This window comes from Mastigoproctus giganteus, chromosome 3, assembly GCF_048544385.1.
Source record: "Mastigoproctus giganteus isolate SK-2022 chromosome 3, ASM4854438v1, whole genome shotgun sequence".
NCBI lineage: Eukaryota > Metazoa > Arthropoda > Arachnida > Uropygi > Thelyphonidae > Mastigoproctus > Mastigoproctus giganteus.
Window position 1 is genome coordinate 78,221,089 of NC_143577.1, and position 21,603 is coordinate 78,242,691.

The 21,603-nt window shown below is 38.6% G+C and overlaps 1 protein-coding gene across 1 annotated transcript in view; it reads right to left on the reverse strand.

Annotated features, from left to right (window-relative positions):
* LOC150088099 (DNA repair protein RAD50.L-like) overlaps nt 1-21,603 on the reverse strand; it is a 553,006-nt gene that overhangs the window by 108,118 nt on the left and 423,285 nt on the right. Inside the window, exons 19-20 of the mRNA XM_090370570.1 lie at nt 15,339-15,477; nt 2,778-2,923 (exon numbers count right to left, since the gene is read on the reverse strand). Coding sequence (XP_090226696.1) covers nt 2,778-2,923; nt 15,339-15,477 — 285 coding nt within the window. The remainder of the gene's footprint in view (nt 1-2,777; nt 2,924-15,338; nt 15,478-21,603) is intronic.

A 21,603-nucleotide genomic window follows, 5' to 3' on the forward strand; every position in this document is an offset into this window, starting at 1 on the left:
TGTGTATGATGATAATTTTGCACTTGATTTTGTACCAGAACATACAGCTTTTCTAATAGCCTCTTCATTCTTCGTTATATAGATCTAATAGTTGATTCACAGACTCTAAAATGCTTACCCACAGCTGTCGCACCTTCCCCAGTTTGAAGATGATCTAAAATTTGAATTTTTATATCCAAGGAAATGGCTTTCCTTATTTTTTTGGTTATCGGCAACATCATGTCAGAGCTGGATTAAAATCTTCGGTTAATGAAATGAAAGTTTGAAAATTACATACAATGTAGCTTACCATTTATTATTATTTGGTAAATTTATTAATTTTATAATGCGATTTTTATTTTGATTTCACACAAAAATGCAAATGCAAAAAATGCGGTAACTGTGTTGTCTACTCAAACACCAAATTCAAACTGCTAAGAACTGCTTTTTTATGCGCAGTCAGTTATGTAATTTGGGGAATTCCCAATAAATGAAATTCGTAAGAATTTTCTAAGTTGATACGAGAAACCAAATTCAAACTGCAAAGAACTGCTTTTTTTTTTTGTTTATGCGCAGTCAGTTATGTATTCGGGGAATTTAGAATTTTCTTAATTGAAACAAGAATGCAATTCTACAAAATTCTCAGAATTTTCTTGAATTACGGATTTTTTCCTAACTTAGACTTTAGGTTGGTCGCATAAAAGTGAATAAAACTCGCGTAAAAAAAATTATTTTTGATATCCCAATTCGCGTAAAAAAAATTAGCATAAAAAGAGGTTTAGGTGTACCTCTTTCATTTGTTTTATGCTTTCCAAAAGTTGTTCGACAAATTCTTTCCAATATCTTCTACTCTTTGCTTAACTGTTTGTCAAGACAAACTAATGTATTATTATTCGTTTCTCTGGACAAATTTATTCCACAGCTTTTAACAAACAACGTTTAACAAATTTGCCATCACTGAACGGTTTACTTTCAAAAACGATCAAGTGTGCAACTTGATAACTAGCACTCACAGCAGATAAATTTATTGACTGATATGTTTTCAGTGTGTTTTGTTGTTTTCTTCAGTCCACCTTTGATTAAAAACATGACACTCCAAATCGACTTTCCTCTTTTGGAACATTTTTAAGGATGATTTTTTATTTCAGTACAATGAACAAGTTATATCAAAATAGTAGAATTTCACAATATGAAAATATTAGTATGTACATGTACATAACTGTATTTAGCATACGTATGACTGCATTACACATTTGATACAGTCCAGCTCGATGCTTGCATTGTATATGCAGTGTCCGCAACTCGAAAATGCTGTTTTAGTTCACTTTCTGAGCGGGCTGTATAAAAATTATTTGCAGGCCGAATCCGGCCCGCTGGCCGTAGGTTAGACACCAATGCTCTAGTGTCATCACTAACAAGTTCATATAGAAAATGGTCATCTAGATCAGCATTTCTCAACCTGCAGGTCAAAGAAAAATCTGGCTGCATTGCAAAATTTTTGATAAAGCACAAGGGTTGTATTAAAAATAAAATATAATACAGTAGAACTTCATAAATCTGGTATCCTCGGGATCCAGCACGTGCCAGATTTTTGAAAATTTCAGATTTCAGTTTTTTGAAGGTTATGCACATAACTTAAGTATTCAAGAGTAATTTTTTATTTTTCTTAGACAATACAATAGCGTATTTGAGGGTAATTTGTTATTTTTCTTTGATAATACAATAGCTCTGATACTTATAATCTCCACAGAATGACGGTTGCCAGCATTAATCCAAAATGTTAAACCACACTGCCAGATTGGTCCAGTGGGTAATGTACTTGTCTAAGAAATAAAGGTCATGGGTTCAAATGCTTCCCCAGGTATGGGGGATTGTAAGTGTCCAATATTTTTAATATGAAGTGTAAATAGTGCAATATGATTCCAACAATCGAATCACCTTAAAAACTAAACACATACTACCTGTACTTTGAACATTTCACAAAATGAATGAATTTGGGTTTCAAATATTCTTGCACCTCTTATATGTTTCAAATATTCGTGCACCCCTTATAAGTAACAATAGCACACCGCCTGATAAATATGCAAAACAAAAAGAAATTAGTGTTTGGAAAATATTAATGGAACATAATGCATAAATTTGGCATCTGCAGTACTTCTTTCTTTCTTTCTTGTTTTTTTTTTTTAAGTATGGTTATTCTGTTTTCTCCTCTGTTTTATGGTTGACTACTCTTGGCCAAATATTCAAAAAGTGCTGGATTTTTGTGGTTCTATTGTATATAATAATGGGTAAGTATCTCTTTTTAGAAGAAGAAGAAGAAGAGGAGATACTTTTTTTTTTACTTTAGATGCGAAAAATGATGGGTTTCAGATTTTTTTTCTAGCTATTGGGACAATTTTTAAAATTTTTTTATACAGTTTAAGTGGTCACATTAGAAGAACGATTGAGAAACAGTAACATATATGATTCAAGCTAACTGCAAGTGTTAACAATTTCCACTGTACGTTGAATAGCTTAATTACCCCATAACAAAATTCTGATTTTTTTTGCACACTACAAATTGTGCATGTAGCTGATCAACATACTTAATTTATTCATTAATTACATCTGTAGCACATTCCTGCTCTCAGTTTTCCTGTTCTACTCTTTATATCATATCCGACTAATTCAATATTATTTTTTACATTCCCCATTCAGTGGATATGCTTTTCATGAATCTATTTGCTTTCTGATCAGAAAGAAGGACGCAAGGTAACATTTTAACTTAAAATATAAATTATTCAATAAGTACTATTCACCTTCTGTCCTGCACTACAGCGTCCTCGCATATCTATAGAAACATCTCCTTTTACCATCACTACCCTGTAATTGTATGTTCTTCTTTGTATATTAAGAGACTTATCTGCATCTTCTTCGTCGGAACGTATTTCAATAAAATCAATGTCTGGAAAAAATAAATTAAATAAAATTAAAATAAATAAAAAAATATATAATTGTATATCTTAATATACAATTCTTATACCATTTTTATAAGAATATAAAGAGACATGAGTGAAACATAATTTTTACAAAGTCAAACTTCTGCACCTAATCAATGAATGTGAAATAAAAGATAAAATTTCTGTATATTTCAGCATATAAGCTGACCTTTGAAGCCACAAACTTTTTAAGATCAACTTATACAGCAAATGCTTAGGGTTAGAAAGACATGAATACCAATAATATTTACAATTTATTACACATTGGTCCTTGAGGCTGCTGTCACAGACGTTCTCTCAGATAAGTCAAGCTGGATTTGCTACCTGGGAGTCTAAAATGATGATGGAACTGATATTCATGTTACAGTCAAGTCAAGTGGACTGAATTTAAGCAAAGTCAGGTTATTATATGACAACGAAATCCTTTGTTTACACCTTCATGATGGGTGGGACTTAGGGCTTGCAAACCGGTTTTATAAAACCGGTTAAATCGGTTTTCATATTGAGTTGTTAAAACCGAAACCGAGCTTCTAAAACCGGATTCGAATATTTTCTTAGTTAGCCCTCGAATACAGTTTTTTGTTACGCACATTTTCTTTTGTTTGTTCGTTTGTCTGGATCATTCAACTGCTTCATGTTTTTTATTTTATTTTATTTTATGTTTAGGTACGAATCTCATGGGCAAGTGGCCCAAATCTAGGAGGGGTACCTATTATCTTCCCACCTGTATCATGGCACGATGCAGGTGTACTCATTTACAATGAGTGAGTCGGAGCGACAGCGTAAAAGAAAATGCTCAACATTTCTCCGTTCCATCTATCTTGTTCGCCAGGCAAGTTATGGAATGCGCCTTATTGATGGTTACCCACTAGAAACAGATTCGCTGAATATTGCATCAAATTTCAATCATAGAAAGTTTTTTGCTTCTTTATTCCTATTAAATTTGCGACCAAATGTTCTCCCAAAAGCAGCTTCACCAAATTTAGCTTTTACATAATTTTTGAAAATACAATAGATTTAACTGAGGGAAAAAAAATTGCAAGTAAATATATAAAAAATTTCTTTCGTGAAAATTTTGAAACTTGCCTCGTTTAGACTCTTCATTCAGTGCTTGTGGTAGTGACGCATAGTATTGTGCCTTTGTTGTCTTCAATATTTTTATTTAAAATTATCGGTGATATAAATTCCTACTAATTAATATTTATTACTCTTAATATGTCTAAGATGAAATCAAATGTATGGAATTATTTGGCTCAAAAAACAAAGATGAAGCACGAGGTTCGAAATGTCAGAAGATAATGAAGTCGTCTGGAGGATCTACATCATCTTTGATGTTGCATTTAAAGAAAATGCATCAGATTGACATTAAACAAGATAACAGTGAACCTCCCGTAAAAATAGTAAGAACATTAGAAAACTTATCGTTAAAAAATCTATGGAAGAAGAGATTTCAAAATTAGCTGCTTTAGATGGATTTTCTTTTAATTCAATTGCCAAGAGTGAGTTTATACAATCAAGCCTTCACCTTCTCTCTGAATAAATACGATAAATTACCATCAGCCTCAGTGAATGGAATTAAAAATATGATTCTGAATTATTATAAAACTAAGAAAGAAGAACTCATTCAGCATTTAAAAAATTCATTGGTTTTGTGTGCACGGTATTCATCGACTCTAGACGAATATGTCTATACAAAATAAAAGGTATATGAATATAAATGTGCATTCAAAAGACAATCATTGGTCTTATTGAGATTAATGGTTCACTCGACAGCAGAAAAACTGAACAAATTGTGAATGGACACTTGAAGGAATTTGGTTTGAACTTGGATGAGGATATTGTTGCCTGCACCACCGATGGAGCGGCAATGATGATTAAGTTTGGCAAGCAAATTAAGCTTAATCATCAACAATGTATAGTCCATTGTATACATCTGTCAGTTATAGATGTACTTTATGAAAAATCAATCAATTATTATTAGCATTAGCAGAGGCATTTGATGCAAGAAAGCAAGCTTATGCAGCATCAGCCAAAAAAAAAAAAAAAAAAAAAAACCACTTCCACTTCACCCCTCTGTTCGTTCAAAATACCTGTCCAGCTGAGCCTTAAACTTATTTAGGCTATCAACCTCCACCACAAGGGATGGAAGTCTGTTCCACCAACCAACCACCCGCTGGCTAAATGCAAATTTCCGCACGTCTATCCTACATCTGTCTTTCCTCAATTTGAATTTATGCCCTCTCAGGTGATTTTTCTGAGCTAGAGGAAGAATCCCATCAGCATTGAGCATGCTTAAACGATTCAAGGCTTTATACACCTCTATCAGATCACCTCGCTGGTGCCTAGTCTCCAGACACTGTAACTTGCAAAACTTAAGCCTTTCTTCGTAAGAGCACCCCTTTGTTCCATTCACTAATCTTGTTGCCCTTCTCTGTACTCGTTCCAGCAGCTCTACATCCTTCTTGAAATGAGGCCTCCAGACCTGTATACAGTACTCTAGGTGTGGCCTGACCATTGCCTTATACAATGGAATAATCACCTCCTTATCCCTGCTGGAAAAAGTCCTGTATATCATTGACAATACTCCATGAGCTACTCTTGCAGCCCGTCTGCACTGCTCAGAGAACTTCATATCTGCCTGCACAACCACCCCCAAGTCCCTTTCATTCTCTACCACCGTCAGTGTAGTACCACAGAGTTGATACGTTGCTCTGGGGTTGCTGTTTCTCATGTGTAGTACTTTACATTTGTCAATGTTAAACTTCATTTGCCACCTCTCAGCCCATCTGCTCAACCTTTCCAGATCCTGTTGCAGCAGCATAGTGTCAGTAGTGTCCTTGACAACCCTGCCAACCTTTGTATCATCTGCAAACTTGGACATTAAGCTTGATATACCATCATCAATATCATTTATAAATACAGAAAACAATAATGGACCCAACACTGAGCCCTGAGGGACTCCACTAATAACATTAGTCCACGATGAGCAGTGTCCATTGATTACCACTCTGTCTTCTCCCCCTCAACCACCCCTTTATCCATAGCAGCAATTTGCCTCCAATGCCACACTGCTCCAATTTGTGTAGCAGTCTTCCATGTGCAACAGTATCAAAAGCCTTTCTAAGATCCAAGTATATAATATCAAAGTTATTCCCTGCATCCAGTTCTTTTGTGACTGCATCATAGTATCCAATCAAGTTGGTCAGGCAAGACTTCCCCTTAACAAAACCATGCTGTGTCTGAGCTATAACTGATGTCTTGTCTAAATGATCCTGCAGTGCTTCTTTAACCAGTGCCTCCATTAATTTTCCTGGAACAGAAGTTAAGCTCACAGGTCTATAATTACTTGTGTCAGCCTTTGATCCTCCTTTGTGAATTGGGGTCACATTTGCACATTTCCAGTCTATGGGTACCTCCCCTGAGTCCAAGGAAGCTCTCATAATTATGGCTAAGGGTTTGCTTACTTCCTTTGCTGCCTCCTTTAATATAACTGGATAGATCCCATCCACCCCGGGTGTCTTTCTTGTGTTTATCTTCAACAGTTTCTCCTCCACTTTACTCCCAGTTATTTCAAGATTCTGTAGCTTACTGCTAGAGTTGAATACACCTCTGGCATTCCCCTTGCTGAATAACTCCTCATGTGTGAATGTCGATGCAAAATATTCATTTAGTTTGTTAGCTACCTGAGCAGGATCATCAACAGTTGACCCATCAATATCAAGTGGACCAATCTGATTCATCCCCTTCGTTCTAGAGTTAACATAAGTAAAGAACTCTTTGCTGTTTTTCTTTGCATCCCTTGCCAAGGATTTCTCGTAATCTGCCTTTGCCTGCCTAACCTCCTTTGTAACTTGGTTGCATATCAACTTGTATCTATCATAGGCTTCTGTGTCATGTGTTAATTTGTAAGTATCCCATGCATTTTTCTTCTCTGCCATATGCCTCATTAGTTCACCTGACATCCATTTTGGCCTAAACCTTGAACAATATTTCTTAGTTGGTATGTAAAGCCTAGTAGCTTCCAAGATAAGTTCTTTGAATGCTTCCCATTTTGAAGTTGCTGTTGGTAACATCATCAGCTGGTCCCACTGTATAGAATTTAAATACCGTCTCAGTCCATCGTAGTCGCCTTTACGGAAGCAATAACCCTTCCCTTTACCCCTAATGGTATTTACCTCTTTGAGTAAATCCCACTTCAGCACACTGTGATCACTGCCACCTAGTGGTTCGTTTATCTGCAGATTCTTAATGCATGAAGAATCACTGCTGATAATCAAATCAAGAGTATTACTCCCTCTAGTTGCCTCCCGAACATGCTGATGTAGAAAACAATCATCCAATAAATCCTCAAAAGCCCTGCTAGTGTGTGAGTAACCAGCCCCCAAATTCCAGTCAATATCTGGGAAATTAAAACCTCCCTTTATAAGACTCTCTGATTTACTGGCCCACTCTATTTCCCTGTACAGTTCCTTATTATACTCATCAGAGTCATTAGGCCTATAGCACACTCCTACTCTCAATTTTGATCTCCCAATGCTTATGTCACACCAAACTGACTCAACACTGCACTGTCCGGTGATGTCGACTGGCTTCACTTCCTTGGTTTTTATGTGTTTCTTAACTAATAGCATAACCCCTCCCCCCTTCCTATCCTATCTATCCTTTCTGTAGACGTTGTACTCCCCAAATTGCAGTTCTGCATCCCTTATATCTGTGTGACACCAGGTCTCTGATATCCCAACAATATCTGCCTTTGATGTTTTGATCAATACCACAAATTCATCAAATTTATTTACTAAACTCCTAGCATTGGTGTACACGCAAGTATACCTGCACCTGTTTCTATTCTTAGCTACCCTAACACAACCCATGTGTTTACTTGAACCGCAATTGCTCCCAGCAGTCTCTGAAATACCATGCATCTTGTTTTCCAGGCTTCTGCTCATTCTAATAGAAGCAGTGCAAGAATCTCTTTCACCTCTGCCAATGGCTACTGTCAATCTATTGGTCTTTGTCTCCCCCCAAGCTAGCAGTTTTCCGACCCACCTAACACTGCCTCGATAGCATCAGCAAATATTCTTGCACCCTTTCTATTTAAGTGTATCCCATCCCTGTAGAAGCAATCTCTCCTGTTAACAAGTACAGTCCAGGCTGAAAAAAATTCTACCCCTTGAGCCTTGCACAATCTTTCCAGGGCCGAATTGATCAACAAGGCTCTCATCATATACTCCCTCCTATCGTGTCTGGGCAGAATTGCAGACACTTTCAAATTCAACCCTAATTCTCGGCTTTTGTTCAACAGTGACCTGTACTTGTTAAGTAATTCTGCCGGTCTACTACTCTTAATATTATTAGTGCCAACGTGTACAACTATATCACCTTTTGTGCCCTTAAAAGATGATATTCGCTCTACAACATCATCAACCTTTGCCCCTGGCAGACATACCCTGGTCCTGTTCCACCTATCTTTTTTACAAAGCATGTTCCCCGTTTCCCTGACAATAGATTCACCAACAACTACTAGTTCCTTCGGGACCAGCGCATTCTGCCTTGGGGGTTGTCTCTGTGTCACGCGATGCCCAAGTGCAAGCTCTGGCGTTGATGTGGGCAGCTGAGAGCTTGATGGGCCCCTCAATTTAGTTTCTTCGAGGGCATCCACCCTGTCCTTCAAGTTCTCATATAGGCCCACAAGAACGCCGAGTTGTTGCTTGATATCGATACACTCCTTGCATCGCGCACACACAAAGACATCCCCCTTGGCAGTATCATGTCCCGTACCCGATTGCTCTGCAAACATCAAGCAAACAGTGCATTTTATAAGGCTGTGAGTCAGAGGACAACTGCCCCCCTCAGTTCTGCTCTGAGCCACAGCACTTCCATTAGCTTGAGCCTTTTGCTTTGCCGCTCTGGTCTCTCTCCGCTTTGCCGCTCTCTAAACACAAGGAAAGGCACCCGGGGTGGATGGGATCTATCCAGTTATATTAAAGGAGGCAGCAAAGGAAGTAAGCAAACCCTTAGCCATAATTATGAGAGCTTCCTTGGACTCAGGGGAGGTACCCACAGACTGGAGATGTGCAAATGTCACCCCAATTCACAAAGGAGGATCAAAGGCTGACACAAGTGATTATAGACCTGTGAGTTTAACTTCTGTTCCAGGAAAATTAATGGAGGCACTAGTTAAAGAAGCACTGCAGGATCATTTAGACAAGACTTCAGCTATAGCTCGGACACAGCATGGTTTTGTTAAGGGGAAGTCATGCCTGACCAATTTGATTGGATACTATGATGCACTCACAAAGGAACTGGATGCAGGGAATAACTTTGATATTATATACTTGGATCTTAGAAAGGCTTTTGATACTGTTGCACATGGAGACTGCTGCACAATTTGGAGCAGTGTGGCATTGGAGGCAAATTGCTGCTGTGGAAAAAAGGGGTTGCTGAGGGGCAGTAGACAGAGAGTGGTAATCAATGGACACTGCTCGTCGTGGACTAATGTTATTAGTGGAGTCCCTCAGGGCTCAGTGTTGGGTCCATTATTGTTTTCTGTATTCATAAATGATATTGATGAGGTATATCAAGCTTAATGTCGAAGTTTGCAGACGATACAAAGGTAGGCAGGGTTGTCAAGGCCACTACGCTGCTGCAACAGGATCTGGAAAGGTTGAGCAGATGGGCTGAGAGGTGGCAAATAAAGTTTAACATTGACAAATGTAAAGTACTACACATGGGAAACAGCAACCCCAGAGCAACGTATCAACTCTGTGGTACTACACTGACAGTGGTAGAGAATGAAAGGGACCGGGGGTGGTTGTGCAGGCAGATATGAAGTTCTCTGAGCAGTGCAGACGGGCGGCAAGAGTAGCTCATGGTGTATTGTCAATGATATATAGGAATTTTTCTAGCAGGCATAATGAGGTGATTATTCCCTTGTATAAGGCAATGTCAGGCCACACCTAGAGTACTGTATACAGGTCTGGAGGCCTCATTTCAAGAAGGATGTAGAGCTGCTGGAACGGGTACAGAGAAGGGCAACAAGATTAGTGAATGAAACAAAGGGGTGCTCTTACGAAGAAAGGCTTAAGTTTTGCAAATTACAGTGTCTGGAGACTAGGCACCAGCTAGGTGACCTGATACGAGTTTTTAAGGCCTTGAATGGTTTGAGCATGCTCAATGCTGATGGGATGCTTCCTCTCGCTCAAAATAATCACCTGAGAGGGCATAAATTCAAATTGAGGAAAGACAGATGTAGGATAGCCGTGTAGAAATTTGCCTTTAGCCAGCGGGTGGTTGGTTGGTGCAACAGACTTCCATCCCTTGGCGTGGAAGTTGATAGCCTAAATAAGTTCAAGGCTCAGCTGGACAGGTATTTTGAACGAACAGAGGGGTGAAGTGGAAGTGGTTTTTTTTTTTTTTTTGGCTGATGCTGCATAAGCTTGCTTTCTTGCATCAAATGCCTCTACTAATGCTAATGCTAACAGCAAATTTAAAATGGGAAGCATTCAAAGAATTAATCTTAGAAGCTACTAGGCTTTTCATACCAACTCAGAAATATTGTTCAAGGTTTAGGACTAAATGTATGTCAGATGAACTAATGAGACATGTGGCAGAGAAGAAAACTGCACGGGATACATATAAATTAACAGGTGACACGGAAGCCTATTATATATATAAGTTGGTCTGTAACCAAGTCACAAAGGAGGTTAGGCAGGCAAAGGCAGATTATGAGAAATCTTTGGCAAAGGATGCAAAGAAAAACAGCAAAGAGTTCTTTACTTAAGTAAACTCTAGAAGGAAGGGGATGAATCAGATTGGTCCACTTGATATTGATGGCTGAACTGTTGATGATCCTGCTCAGGTATCTAACAAACTGAATGAGTATTTTGCATCAACATTCACACATCAGGAGTTAAATTCTGGCAGTGAGCTAAATGATTTTGTAATAAACATAAGAAAGAGACGTGGTGTCACACAGATATAAGGGATGCGGAACTGCAATTTGGGGAGTACAACGTGTACAGAAAAGATAGACAGGATAGGAAGGGGGGAGGTGTTATGCTATTAGTTAAGAAACACATAAAAACCAAGGAAGTGAAGCCAGTTGACATTGCTGGACAGTGCAGTGTGGAGTCAGTTTGGTGTGACATAAACATTGGGAGATCAAAATTGAGAGTAGGAGTGTGCTATAGGCCTAATGACTCTGATGAGTATAATAAGGAACTGTACAGGGAAATAGAGTGGGCCAGTAAATCAGAGTGTCTTATAATGGGAGATTTTAATTTCCCAGATATTGACTGGAATTTGGGGGCTGGATACTCACACACTAGCAGGACTTTTGTGGATTTATTGGATGATTGTTTTCTACATCAGCATGTTCGGGAGGCAACTAGAGGGAGTAATACTCTTGATTTGATTATCAGCAGTGATTCTATATGCATTAAGAATCTGCAGATAAATGAACCACTAGGTGGCAGTGATCACAGTGCGCTGAAGTGGGACTTACTCAAAGAGGTAACTACCATTAGGGGTAAAGGGAAGGGTTATTGCTTCCGTAAAGGCGACTACGATGGACTGAGACAGTATTTAAATTCTATACAGTGGGACCAACTGATGATGTTACCAACAGCAAATTCAAAATGGGAAGCATTCAAAGAACTTATCTTGAAAGCTACTAGGCTTTACATACCAACTAAGAAATATTGTTCAAGGTTTAGGCCAAAATGGATGTCAGATGAACTAATGAGGCATATGGCAGAGAAGAAAAATGCATGGGATACTTACAAATTAACACATGACACAGAAGCCTATGATAGATACAAGTTGATATGCAACCAAGTTACAAAGGAGGTTAGGCAGGCGAAGGCAGATTACGAGAAATCCTTGGCAAGGGATGCAAAGAAAAACAGCAAAGAGTTCTTTACTTATGTAAACTCTAGAAGGAAAGGGATGAATCAGATTGGTCCACTTGATATTGACGGGTCAAGTGTTGATGATCCTGCTCAGGTAGCTAACAAAATAAATGAATATTTTGCATCGACATTCACACATGAGGAGTTATTCAGCGAGGGGAATGCCAGAGGTGTATTCAACTCTAGCAGTAAGTTACAGAATCTTGAAATAACTGGGAGTAAAGTGGAGGAGAAACTGTTGAAGATAAACACAAGAAAGGCACCTGGGGTGGATGGGATCTATCCAGTTATATTAAAGGAGGCAGCAAAGGAAGTAAGCAAACCCTTAGCCATAATTATGAGAGCTTCCTTGGACTCAGGGGAGGTACCCATAGACTGGAAATGTGCAAATGTGACCCCAATTCACAAAGGAGGATCAAAGGCTGACACAAGTAATTATAGACCTGTGAGCTTAACTTCTGTTCCAGGAAAATTAATCGAGGCACTGGTTAAAGAAGCACTGCAGGATCATTTAGACAAGACTTCAGTTATAGCTCAGACACAGCATGGTTTTGTTAAGGGGAAGTCTTGCCTGACCAACTTGATTGGATACTATGATGCAGTCACAAAAGAACTGGATGCAGGGAATAACTTTGATATTATATACTTGGATCTTAGAAAGGCTTTTGATACTGTTGCACATGGAAGACTGCTACACAAATTGGAGCAGTGTGACATTGGAGGCAAATTGCTGCTATGGATAAAGGGGTGGTTGAGGGGGAGAAGACAGAGTGGTAATCAATGGACACTGCTCATCGTGGACTGATGTTATGAGTGGAGTCCCTCAGGGCTCAGTGTTGGGTCCATTATTGTTTTCTGTATTTATAAATGATATTGATGATGGTATATCGGGATTAATGTCCAAGTTTGCAGACGATACAAAGGTTGGCAGGGTTGTCAAGGACACTACTGACACTATGCTGCTGCAACAGGATCTGGAAAGGTTGAGCAGATGGGCTGAGAGGTGGCAAATGAAGTTTAACATTGACAAATGTAAAGTACTACACATGGGAAACAGCAACCCCAGAGCAACGTATCAACTCTGTGGTACAACACTGACAGTGGTAGAGAATGAAAGGGACTTGGGGGTGGTTGTGCAGGCAGATATGAAGTTCTCTGAGCAGTGCAGACGGGCGGCAAGAGTAGCTCATGGAGTATTGTCAATGATATACAGGAATTTTTCCAGCAGGGATAAGGAGGTGATTATTCCATTGTATAAGGCGATGGTCAGGCCACACCTAGAGTACTGTATACAGGTCTGGAGGCCTAATTTCAAGAAGAATGTAGAGCTGCTGGAACGAGTACAGAGAAGGGCAACAAGATTACTGAATGGAACAAAGGGGTGCTCTTACGAAGAAAGGCTTAAGTTTTGCAAATTACAGTGTCTGGAGACTAGGCACCAGCGAGGTGATCTGATAGAGGTGTATAAAGCCTTGAATGGTTTAAGCATGCTCAATGCTGATGGGATTCTTCCTCTAGCTCAGAATAATCACCTGAGAGGGCATAAATTCAAATTGAGGAAAGACAGATGTAGGATAGACGTGCGGAAATTTGCCTTTAGCCAGCGGGTGGTTGGTTGGTGGAACAGACTTCCATCCCTTGTGGTGGAGGTTGATAGCCTAAATAAGTTTAAGGCTCAGCTGGACAGGTATTTTGAACGAACAGAGGGGTGAAGTGGAAGTGGTTTTTTTTTTTTTTTTTTGGCTGATGCTGCATAAGCTTGCTTTCTTGCATCAAATGCCTCTACTAATGCTAATGCTAAAGGAACCTGGAGTGGATGGAATCTATCCGCTTATATTAAAGGAGGCAGCAAAGGAAGTAAGCAAACCCTTAAACATAATTATGAGAGCTTCTTTGGTCTCAGGGTGGTATCCATAGAGTGGAGATGTGCAAATGTGAACCAAATTGACAATGGAGGATCAAAGGGCGACACAAGTAATTACGGACCTGTTAGATTAACTTCTGTTCCAGGGAAATTAATGGAGGCACTAGTTAAAGAAGCACTGCAGGATCATCTAGACAAGACTTCAATTATAGCTTAGACACAGCATGAGTTTGTTAAGGGGAAAGCTTGTATGACCAATTTGACTGGATACTATGGAACACACAGGAACTGGATGCAAAGAATAATTTTGATGTCATATATTTGGATATTAGAAAGGCTTCTGATGCTGCACAAATTGGAGCAGCGTGGCACTGAAGGTAAACTGCTGCTACAGATAAAGGGATGGTTGAGTGGGAGAAGACAGAGTGGTAATCAATGGTCACTGCTCTTCGTGGACTAATGTTATTAGTGGAGTCTCCCAGGGTTTAATGTTGGGTTCATTGTTGTTTTGTATATTTATTAATGATATTGATGAGGTATATCAGGCGTAATATCCAAGTTTGCACACAATACGAAGGTAGGCAGGGTTGTTAATGACACTAATGATGGTACGCTACTGTAATACAATCTAGAAAAGTTTAGTAGATGGGCCTAGAGGTGGCAAATGAAGTTTTAACACTGACAAATGTAAAGTACTGCATATGGGAAGCAGTAACCCTGGAGTAATGCATCAACTGTGTATCAACTGTGTGACGGTTGTAGAGAATGAAAAGGACCTGGGGGTAATTGTGCAGTCAGATATAAAGTTTTCTGAGCAGTGCAGACAGTTTGCAAGAGTAGCTCATGGTGTCTTGTCAATGATATACAGGAATTTTTCTAGCAGGGATAAGGAGGTGATTATCCCCTTGTATAAGGCAATGGTCAGGTTAGTGAATGGAACAAAGGGTCACTCTTACGAAGAAAGGCTTAAGTTTCACAAATTACAGTGTCTGGACACTAGGTACCTGCGAGGTGATCTGATTGAGATGTATAAACCCCTGACTGGTTGAGGAAAGACGGTTGCAGGATAGATGTGTGAAAGTTTGCCTTTAGCTAGTGGGTGGTTGTTTGCTGCAACAAACTTTTATCTGCTGTTGTAGAAGTTGATAGCTTAAATACATTGAAGGCAGAACTAGACAAACATTTAGGATGGGTGAAATGAGAAGTTTTTTTTTTTTTTTATGCTGATTCAGTATAAGCTTGCTTTCTTGTATCATATGCCGTACTAATGCTAAATTCATATACTACTACTTTCATTTGTTGATACACAACCATGTGATTTCAGAATAAATGCCTGTATCATACACAGAGTTCAAATTTTCTAAGGTCGTCATTTCTAAAATATGCTGCTGTTCAGTCAGAAGAGATGCCTAGAGGAAAGCACAGATATTTTTTAAGAATATCCAAAAGCTGTACAAAAATTTGGAGTTTTTTGCATATGTTTTAGATAATCTTAAGCCCACAGTGTTTAGACTGGATACTCAATCAGAGCAATGAGATACTCCTAGCACTTAATAAAGTTTTGAAAATAAACCACATCATTTAACATTAATATCTGTTAACACATACCATTTCCAGTATATGTCTCAATCCATAGTTCTCGAATAATCTTGTTAATTTCTTTCATTTTCAGGCTGTGAAAATTCATTACAGCATGATTTAAGGCTTTGTAATATTTATCCAGATCCTTACACATTAGTTCTGTTGTCTAATGGGAAAAAAATATATATATAAATAAATAAAAAAATAAATAATTAAAATCAATGAAGTATCACATGTTACACCAATAATATGAAGGTGATTCAAAAAATAAATGGCAATTTATATTATAATTTTATACAATAACTAATATAACTGTCACAATGTTACATGAAAATTTATATGGGGCCACCACTTTTTTTTTTGTTATTATGCCTAAAAGTCACTTCTGGACATGAAGCAAATGGTATGTATCTCATACTATAACTTGTTTATATTTGTACTGTTTACTTTTTCAGATGTATGAGTTTGTGAAGCTTCATGGTGTAATTGCAGTGTGATCTAATATACTGGAGATCCCCAGGCCACCTGCTTGAAATGTATGTATAATGAAATGAATAGGAAGAACCATAAACAGAAAATCAGAGCACAGTGCGAAAACAAGATAGGAGGGTCTCAGTGTGGAATGTTCTGGATGACAAGCTTAGCTCTGTACTAAGTGTAAATCAAAAGAAAATGTGGAAAACGGTTTTTAAATGTACTTTGACTACAGTAATATCTTTTTATTTTTCAAATTTCTGATGCAAAAGTTTATATAAATGCAACCAGATTTGAGTATTTTATTTAGTATTCGTATCAGCAGTAGCAAATGATGCATCCAACTCATTCATCCATCCATCCCTTCTAATAATATTCTAATTCTTCCTTAAATTTATTCAAACTATCCACTTCCACATCAGATGGTAATTTGTCTCAACTATGGATTATTCTCTGGCTGAAAGCAATTTTTTGCACATCTATCCTGCAACATTCCTTTTTCAATTTAAATTATGTTCCCTTATATGTATTGTCTGAGAAAAAGTAAGAACACCATCAACATTTAGTTTACTCAATCCATTTAAAGCCTTAAAGACCTCATTCAGGCCTCCTTGCAGGTGCCTAGTTTCCAAGTGCTGCAATTTGCAGAATTAAAGTTCCTTTTATCCCCTATATCCTTCAACTAATCTGGTTGCTCTTCTCTGCACTTGTTGCAAAAAGTCCGCGTTCTTTCTTGAAATGAGGTTTCCAGACGTGTATGTAGTACTCAAGATGTGGCTTACCACTGCCTTATACAATGGAACAACCACTTTCTTGTCTCTGCTGGCAAATTTCTTGTATATCATTGCAAAATCCCATAAACTGGCTACATGGCTCAGAAAAATCACACTGTACAATTACTCACAGATCTCTAAGCTCTCCACCACCCTGAATGTAGAATATCAGAATGACATATGAGTTAAGTAGCACTTAAATGGTATGTTATTCTGGAATGCTGCCCATATGCAGTAATCTCAGGATAACAGTGCACAGTTTTATTCTGGGAATGCAGTATACTAATTTAGTACAGTGAACTAATTAATGAATCAATAGAACACAGCCATTATCCCTCCATTTATTTTACTGCTAATTCTAATTTTTTTCTGGCATGTGGTTCTCTTTCTGGGAGCAAAACACATTTCTACCTTTTGACAATCAATGGCATACCCTGATTTATTTACATGGAAGCATTTCTAAGCTGCCAATATCAGATAATAATCATAAATGAAGGAACTGCAGCCTTCACAGTCCCAAATAGCTGTAAACCAGAAATCTATAAAAATCATGGACTTATTTTTATTTCACTAACAAATGCTATACACAGAAATTTTAGAATGAGTGGGATAGAGGATTACATTCAAACTGAGACGGATCACATAATAAGTTATGGGAATTTATGGATCATAACCCTATGGCTCATATCTGGTGAGTATGGGCTTGGCACATCCAGGGTCCTGAGCTGTATATTATCATTCTTCTCTTTCTCTGCAATTCCCTTCTACTTCTGACTCGTTCTCCATCTCCCTCTTTCAGAAATTTTTTTTTTTTTGGCTGGTGCAGCAAACGCCTTAGGCTTCCCTGCACCATATGGTTAAAGGTAATAGTAATAGACAAGTCATAAAACAATGTACAAAGGCTAAATGCTGACAAAAAGCAGATAATGAAACCAAAAAAATTACATTACATAAGATCAGCTTTTTGTCAGTACATCCCTGCTCTAAAATCCTGGAAAGCTAGCATTAGCCAATTTTTTACCATAAGCACACAGTGTTATAATGGGAGACTTTATTCCTGAAACAGCATAGTTTTAGCTCAGAAAATAGATAAGAAAGAAAATTAGTACAGAGATCGTATAATAACATAGGGAAAAATTCAAGTCCAAATAAGAAGGTCTCATAGAATGATTTAAACCTTATCTCCAAAGATACTACTGTAACAGTGGTTTAATCCTCTGGCCCAGCTGTTCTTAAACTTAAGCTGGTAGTGGACTGTCAAATATATCAATACTATTTAGGCCTATGTATCCCAAGTTATCAATATTGTTTAAAGCTTAAACTGAACTGAAAAATTGTTAAAATGATATGTAAAATGAAGAAACGTAAAAACCGAGGGACAATTGCAGCTGCATTTAAAAGTTAGAGGACTTTTACCTTTAGCTAGTATCAAAATAAAAAGTTTAGAAGGTAATGCAAGCGAACTTACACAGAAGACTGTGCTCAAATACAGTGATGTGTGGCGTATCATTCATCTCTATCGACAATGCAACTATGGGCAAGGTGATCAATAACGTTTCAACAAGTGCATTGTCTTCTTTTAACTGAAAATTAGAAATAAAAATTTATTAACTTGTTCCCATTTTCCTAACCTAACTGGATGTAGCAGTTTCGTTAAGATAGGTTTGGGAAGGGACAAGGTATTCTTGTATTGATTGCAGCCTCCAGGGTTATCCCTATATACTGCTGTAGCATCTGTAGGTTATTTATAGCCGGCAAGTGTGTGTGTGTAAGTATATATGTGTGTTGTGATGGTTGTTGTTTGCCAGCCCTGGAGTCTTAGCAGCCGGGAGGCAGGGAGCAAGCTACCTGCGTCCCGACTCCCGTCCCTAGCCACGTGGAGGCGCTCCAGGAACTATCTAAATTACACCAAGTGGGATTCCAACAAGTGGAATCCCGGTTATAATAAATAAGGAATAGCATTAGCATTAGTAGAGGCATATGATGCAAGAAAGCAAGCTTATTCAGCATCAGCCAAAAAAAAAAAAAAAAAAAAACCCACTCCTATCTCACCCCTCCGTTCGTTCGAAATACCTGTCCAGTTGAGCCTTAAATTTGTTTAGGCTATCAACTTCAACAACAAGTGATGGTAGTCGGTTCCACCAACCAACCACCCGCTGGCCAAAGGCAAATTTCCGCACATCTATCCGACATCCGTCCTTCCTCAATTTGAATTTATGCCCTCTGAGGTGATTATTCTGAGCAAGATGAAGAATCCCATTGGCATTGAGCATGCTCAAACCATTCAAAGCCTTATACACCTCTATCAGACCACCTCGCCGGTGCCTAGTCTCCAGACTCTGTAATTTGCAAAACTTAAGCCTTTCTTCGTAAGAGCAACCCTTTGTTCCATTCACTAATCTTGTTGCCCTTCTCTGTACCCGCTCCAGCAGCTCTACATCCTTCTTGAAATGAGGCCTCCAGACCTGTATACAGTACTCAAGATGTGGCCACCATTGCCTTATACAAGGGAATAATCACCTCCTTATCCCTGCTAGAAAAATTCCTGTATATCATTCACAAGACACCATGAGCTACTCTTGCAGCTCGTCTGCACTGCTCAGAGAACTTCATATCTGCCTGCACAATTACCCCCAGGTCCTTTTCATTCTCCACCACTGTCAGTGTAGTACCGCAGAGTTGATACGTTGCTCTGGGGTTACTGTTTCCCATATGTAGTACTTTACATTTGTCAATGTTAAACTTCATTTGCCAACTCTCAGCCCATCTGTTCAACCTTTCCAGATCCTGTTGCAGCAGCATAGCGTCAGTAGTGTCCTTAACAACCCTGCCAACCTTTGTATCATCTGCAAACTTGGACATTAAACTTGATATCCCATCATCAATATCATTCATAAACACCGAAAACAACAACGGACCCAACACTGAACCCTGAGGAACTCCAGTAATAACATTAGTCCATGTTGAGCAGTGTCCATTGATTACCACTCTCTGTCTTCTGCCATTCAACCATCCCCTTATCCATAGCAGCAATTTGCCTCCAATGCCACACTGCTCCAATTTGTGCAGCAATCTTCCATGTCCAACAGTATCAAAAGCCTTTCTAAGATCCAAATATATAATATCAAAGTTATTCCATGCATCCAGTTCTTTTGTGACTACATCATAGTATCTAATCAAATTGGTCAGGCAAGACCTGCCCTTAACAAAACCATGCTGTGTCTGAGCTATAACTGAATTCTTGTCTAGATGATCCTGCAGTGCTTCTTTAACCAGTGCCTCCATTAACTTACCTGGAACAGAAGTTAAACTAACAGGTCTATAATTACTTGTGTCAGCCTTTGATCCTCCTTTGTGAATTGGGGTTACATTTGCACATCTCCAGTCTATTGGTACCTCCCCTGAGTCCAAAGAAGTTCTCATAATTATGGCTAGGGGTTTGCTTACTTCCTTTGCTGCCTCCTTTAATATAACTGGATAGATCCCATCCACCCCAGGTGCCTTTTTTATGTTTATCCTCAACAATCTCTCCTCCACTTTCCTCTCAGTTATTACAAAATCATCCACCTCACTGCCAATGTTTACTTTACCTACATCATTCTCCTTCCTGAATAACTCCTCATGCGTGAATGTAGATGCAAAATACTCGTTTAGATTGTTAGCCACCTGAGCAGGATCCTCAACTGTTGAACCATCAATATCCAGTGGACCAATCTGATTCATCCCTTTCCTTCTCGAGTTTAAATATGTAAAGAACTCTTTTCTGTTTTTCTTTGCATCCTTTGCCAAGAATTTTTCGTAGTCTGTCTTTGCCTGCCTAATCTCCTTTGTGACTTGGTTACAGACCAACTTATATCTATCATAGGCTTCCATGTCACCCATTAATTTGTATGTATCCCATGCATTTTTCTTCTCTGCCACATGCCTCATTAGTTCATCTGACAACCATTTAGGCCTAAACCTTGAACAATATTTCTTAGTTGGTATGTAAAGCCTGGTAGCCTCCAAGATTAGTTCCTTGAATTCTTCCCATTTTGAGTTCGCTGTTGGTAACATCGTCAGTTGGTCCCACTGTATAGAATTTAAATACTGTCTCAGACCATCATAGTCGCCTTTACGAAAACAAAAACCCTTCCCTTTACCTCTGATGGTAGTTACCTCCTTGAGTAAATCCCACTTCAACACACTGTGATCACTGCCTCGATCACTACCAAACTGACTCGACACTGCCCTGTCCATCGATGTCGACTGGCTTCACTTCCTTGGACCTTATGTGTTTCTTAATTAATAGCATAACCCCTCCTCCCCTCCTGTCCTGTCTATCCTTTCTATACACATTGTATTCCCCAAATTCCAGTTCCGCATTACTTATATCTGTGTGACACCACGTCTCTGATATCCCAACAATATCTGCCTTTGATGTTTTGAGCAATACCTCAAATTCATCAAATTTATTTACCAAACTCCTAGCATTGGTGTACACGCAGGTATACATGCACCTGTTTCTATTCTTAGCTACCCTAACACAACCCATGTGTTTACTTGTACCGCAATGACTCCCAGCAGTCTCTGAAATATCCTGCATCTTGTTTTTCAGGCTTCTGCTCATTTCAATAGAAGCAGTGCAAGAATCACTTCCACCTCTGCCAGTGGCTACTGTTAATCTATTAGTCCTTGGAAAAGAGGAAAACACTAGTTGGAAACTCTAACAGGCGAGAGAACTTGAAGAGGTAAAATTTTGAAGCATGAAGGCTTGTAATTTTGAAAGAAAGATTCTCCTAGCTGGGAAGGAAGCCCAACCTGCACCAACAAGGGGAAAAAGAAAAGTCTCAAGGAAAGAACATAGGTAATGAACAAGTGGCTATTAGATAGCCACTTAAAAGAATAAATTAAGATAAATAATAAATACTTATGTCACCGATATGAAACATAGCAGTAAATATATTAACAAATTACACTGCATAAGCAGAGAGTAAAACATACAATATTTACAAAATAAGTAATTAAAATCTTAGCTGAAAAACCAGTCAACCAAGAAATTAACA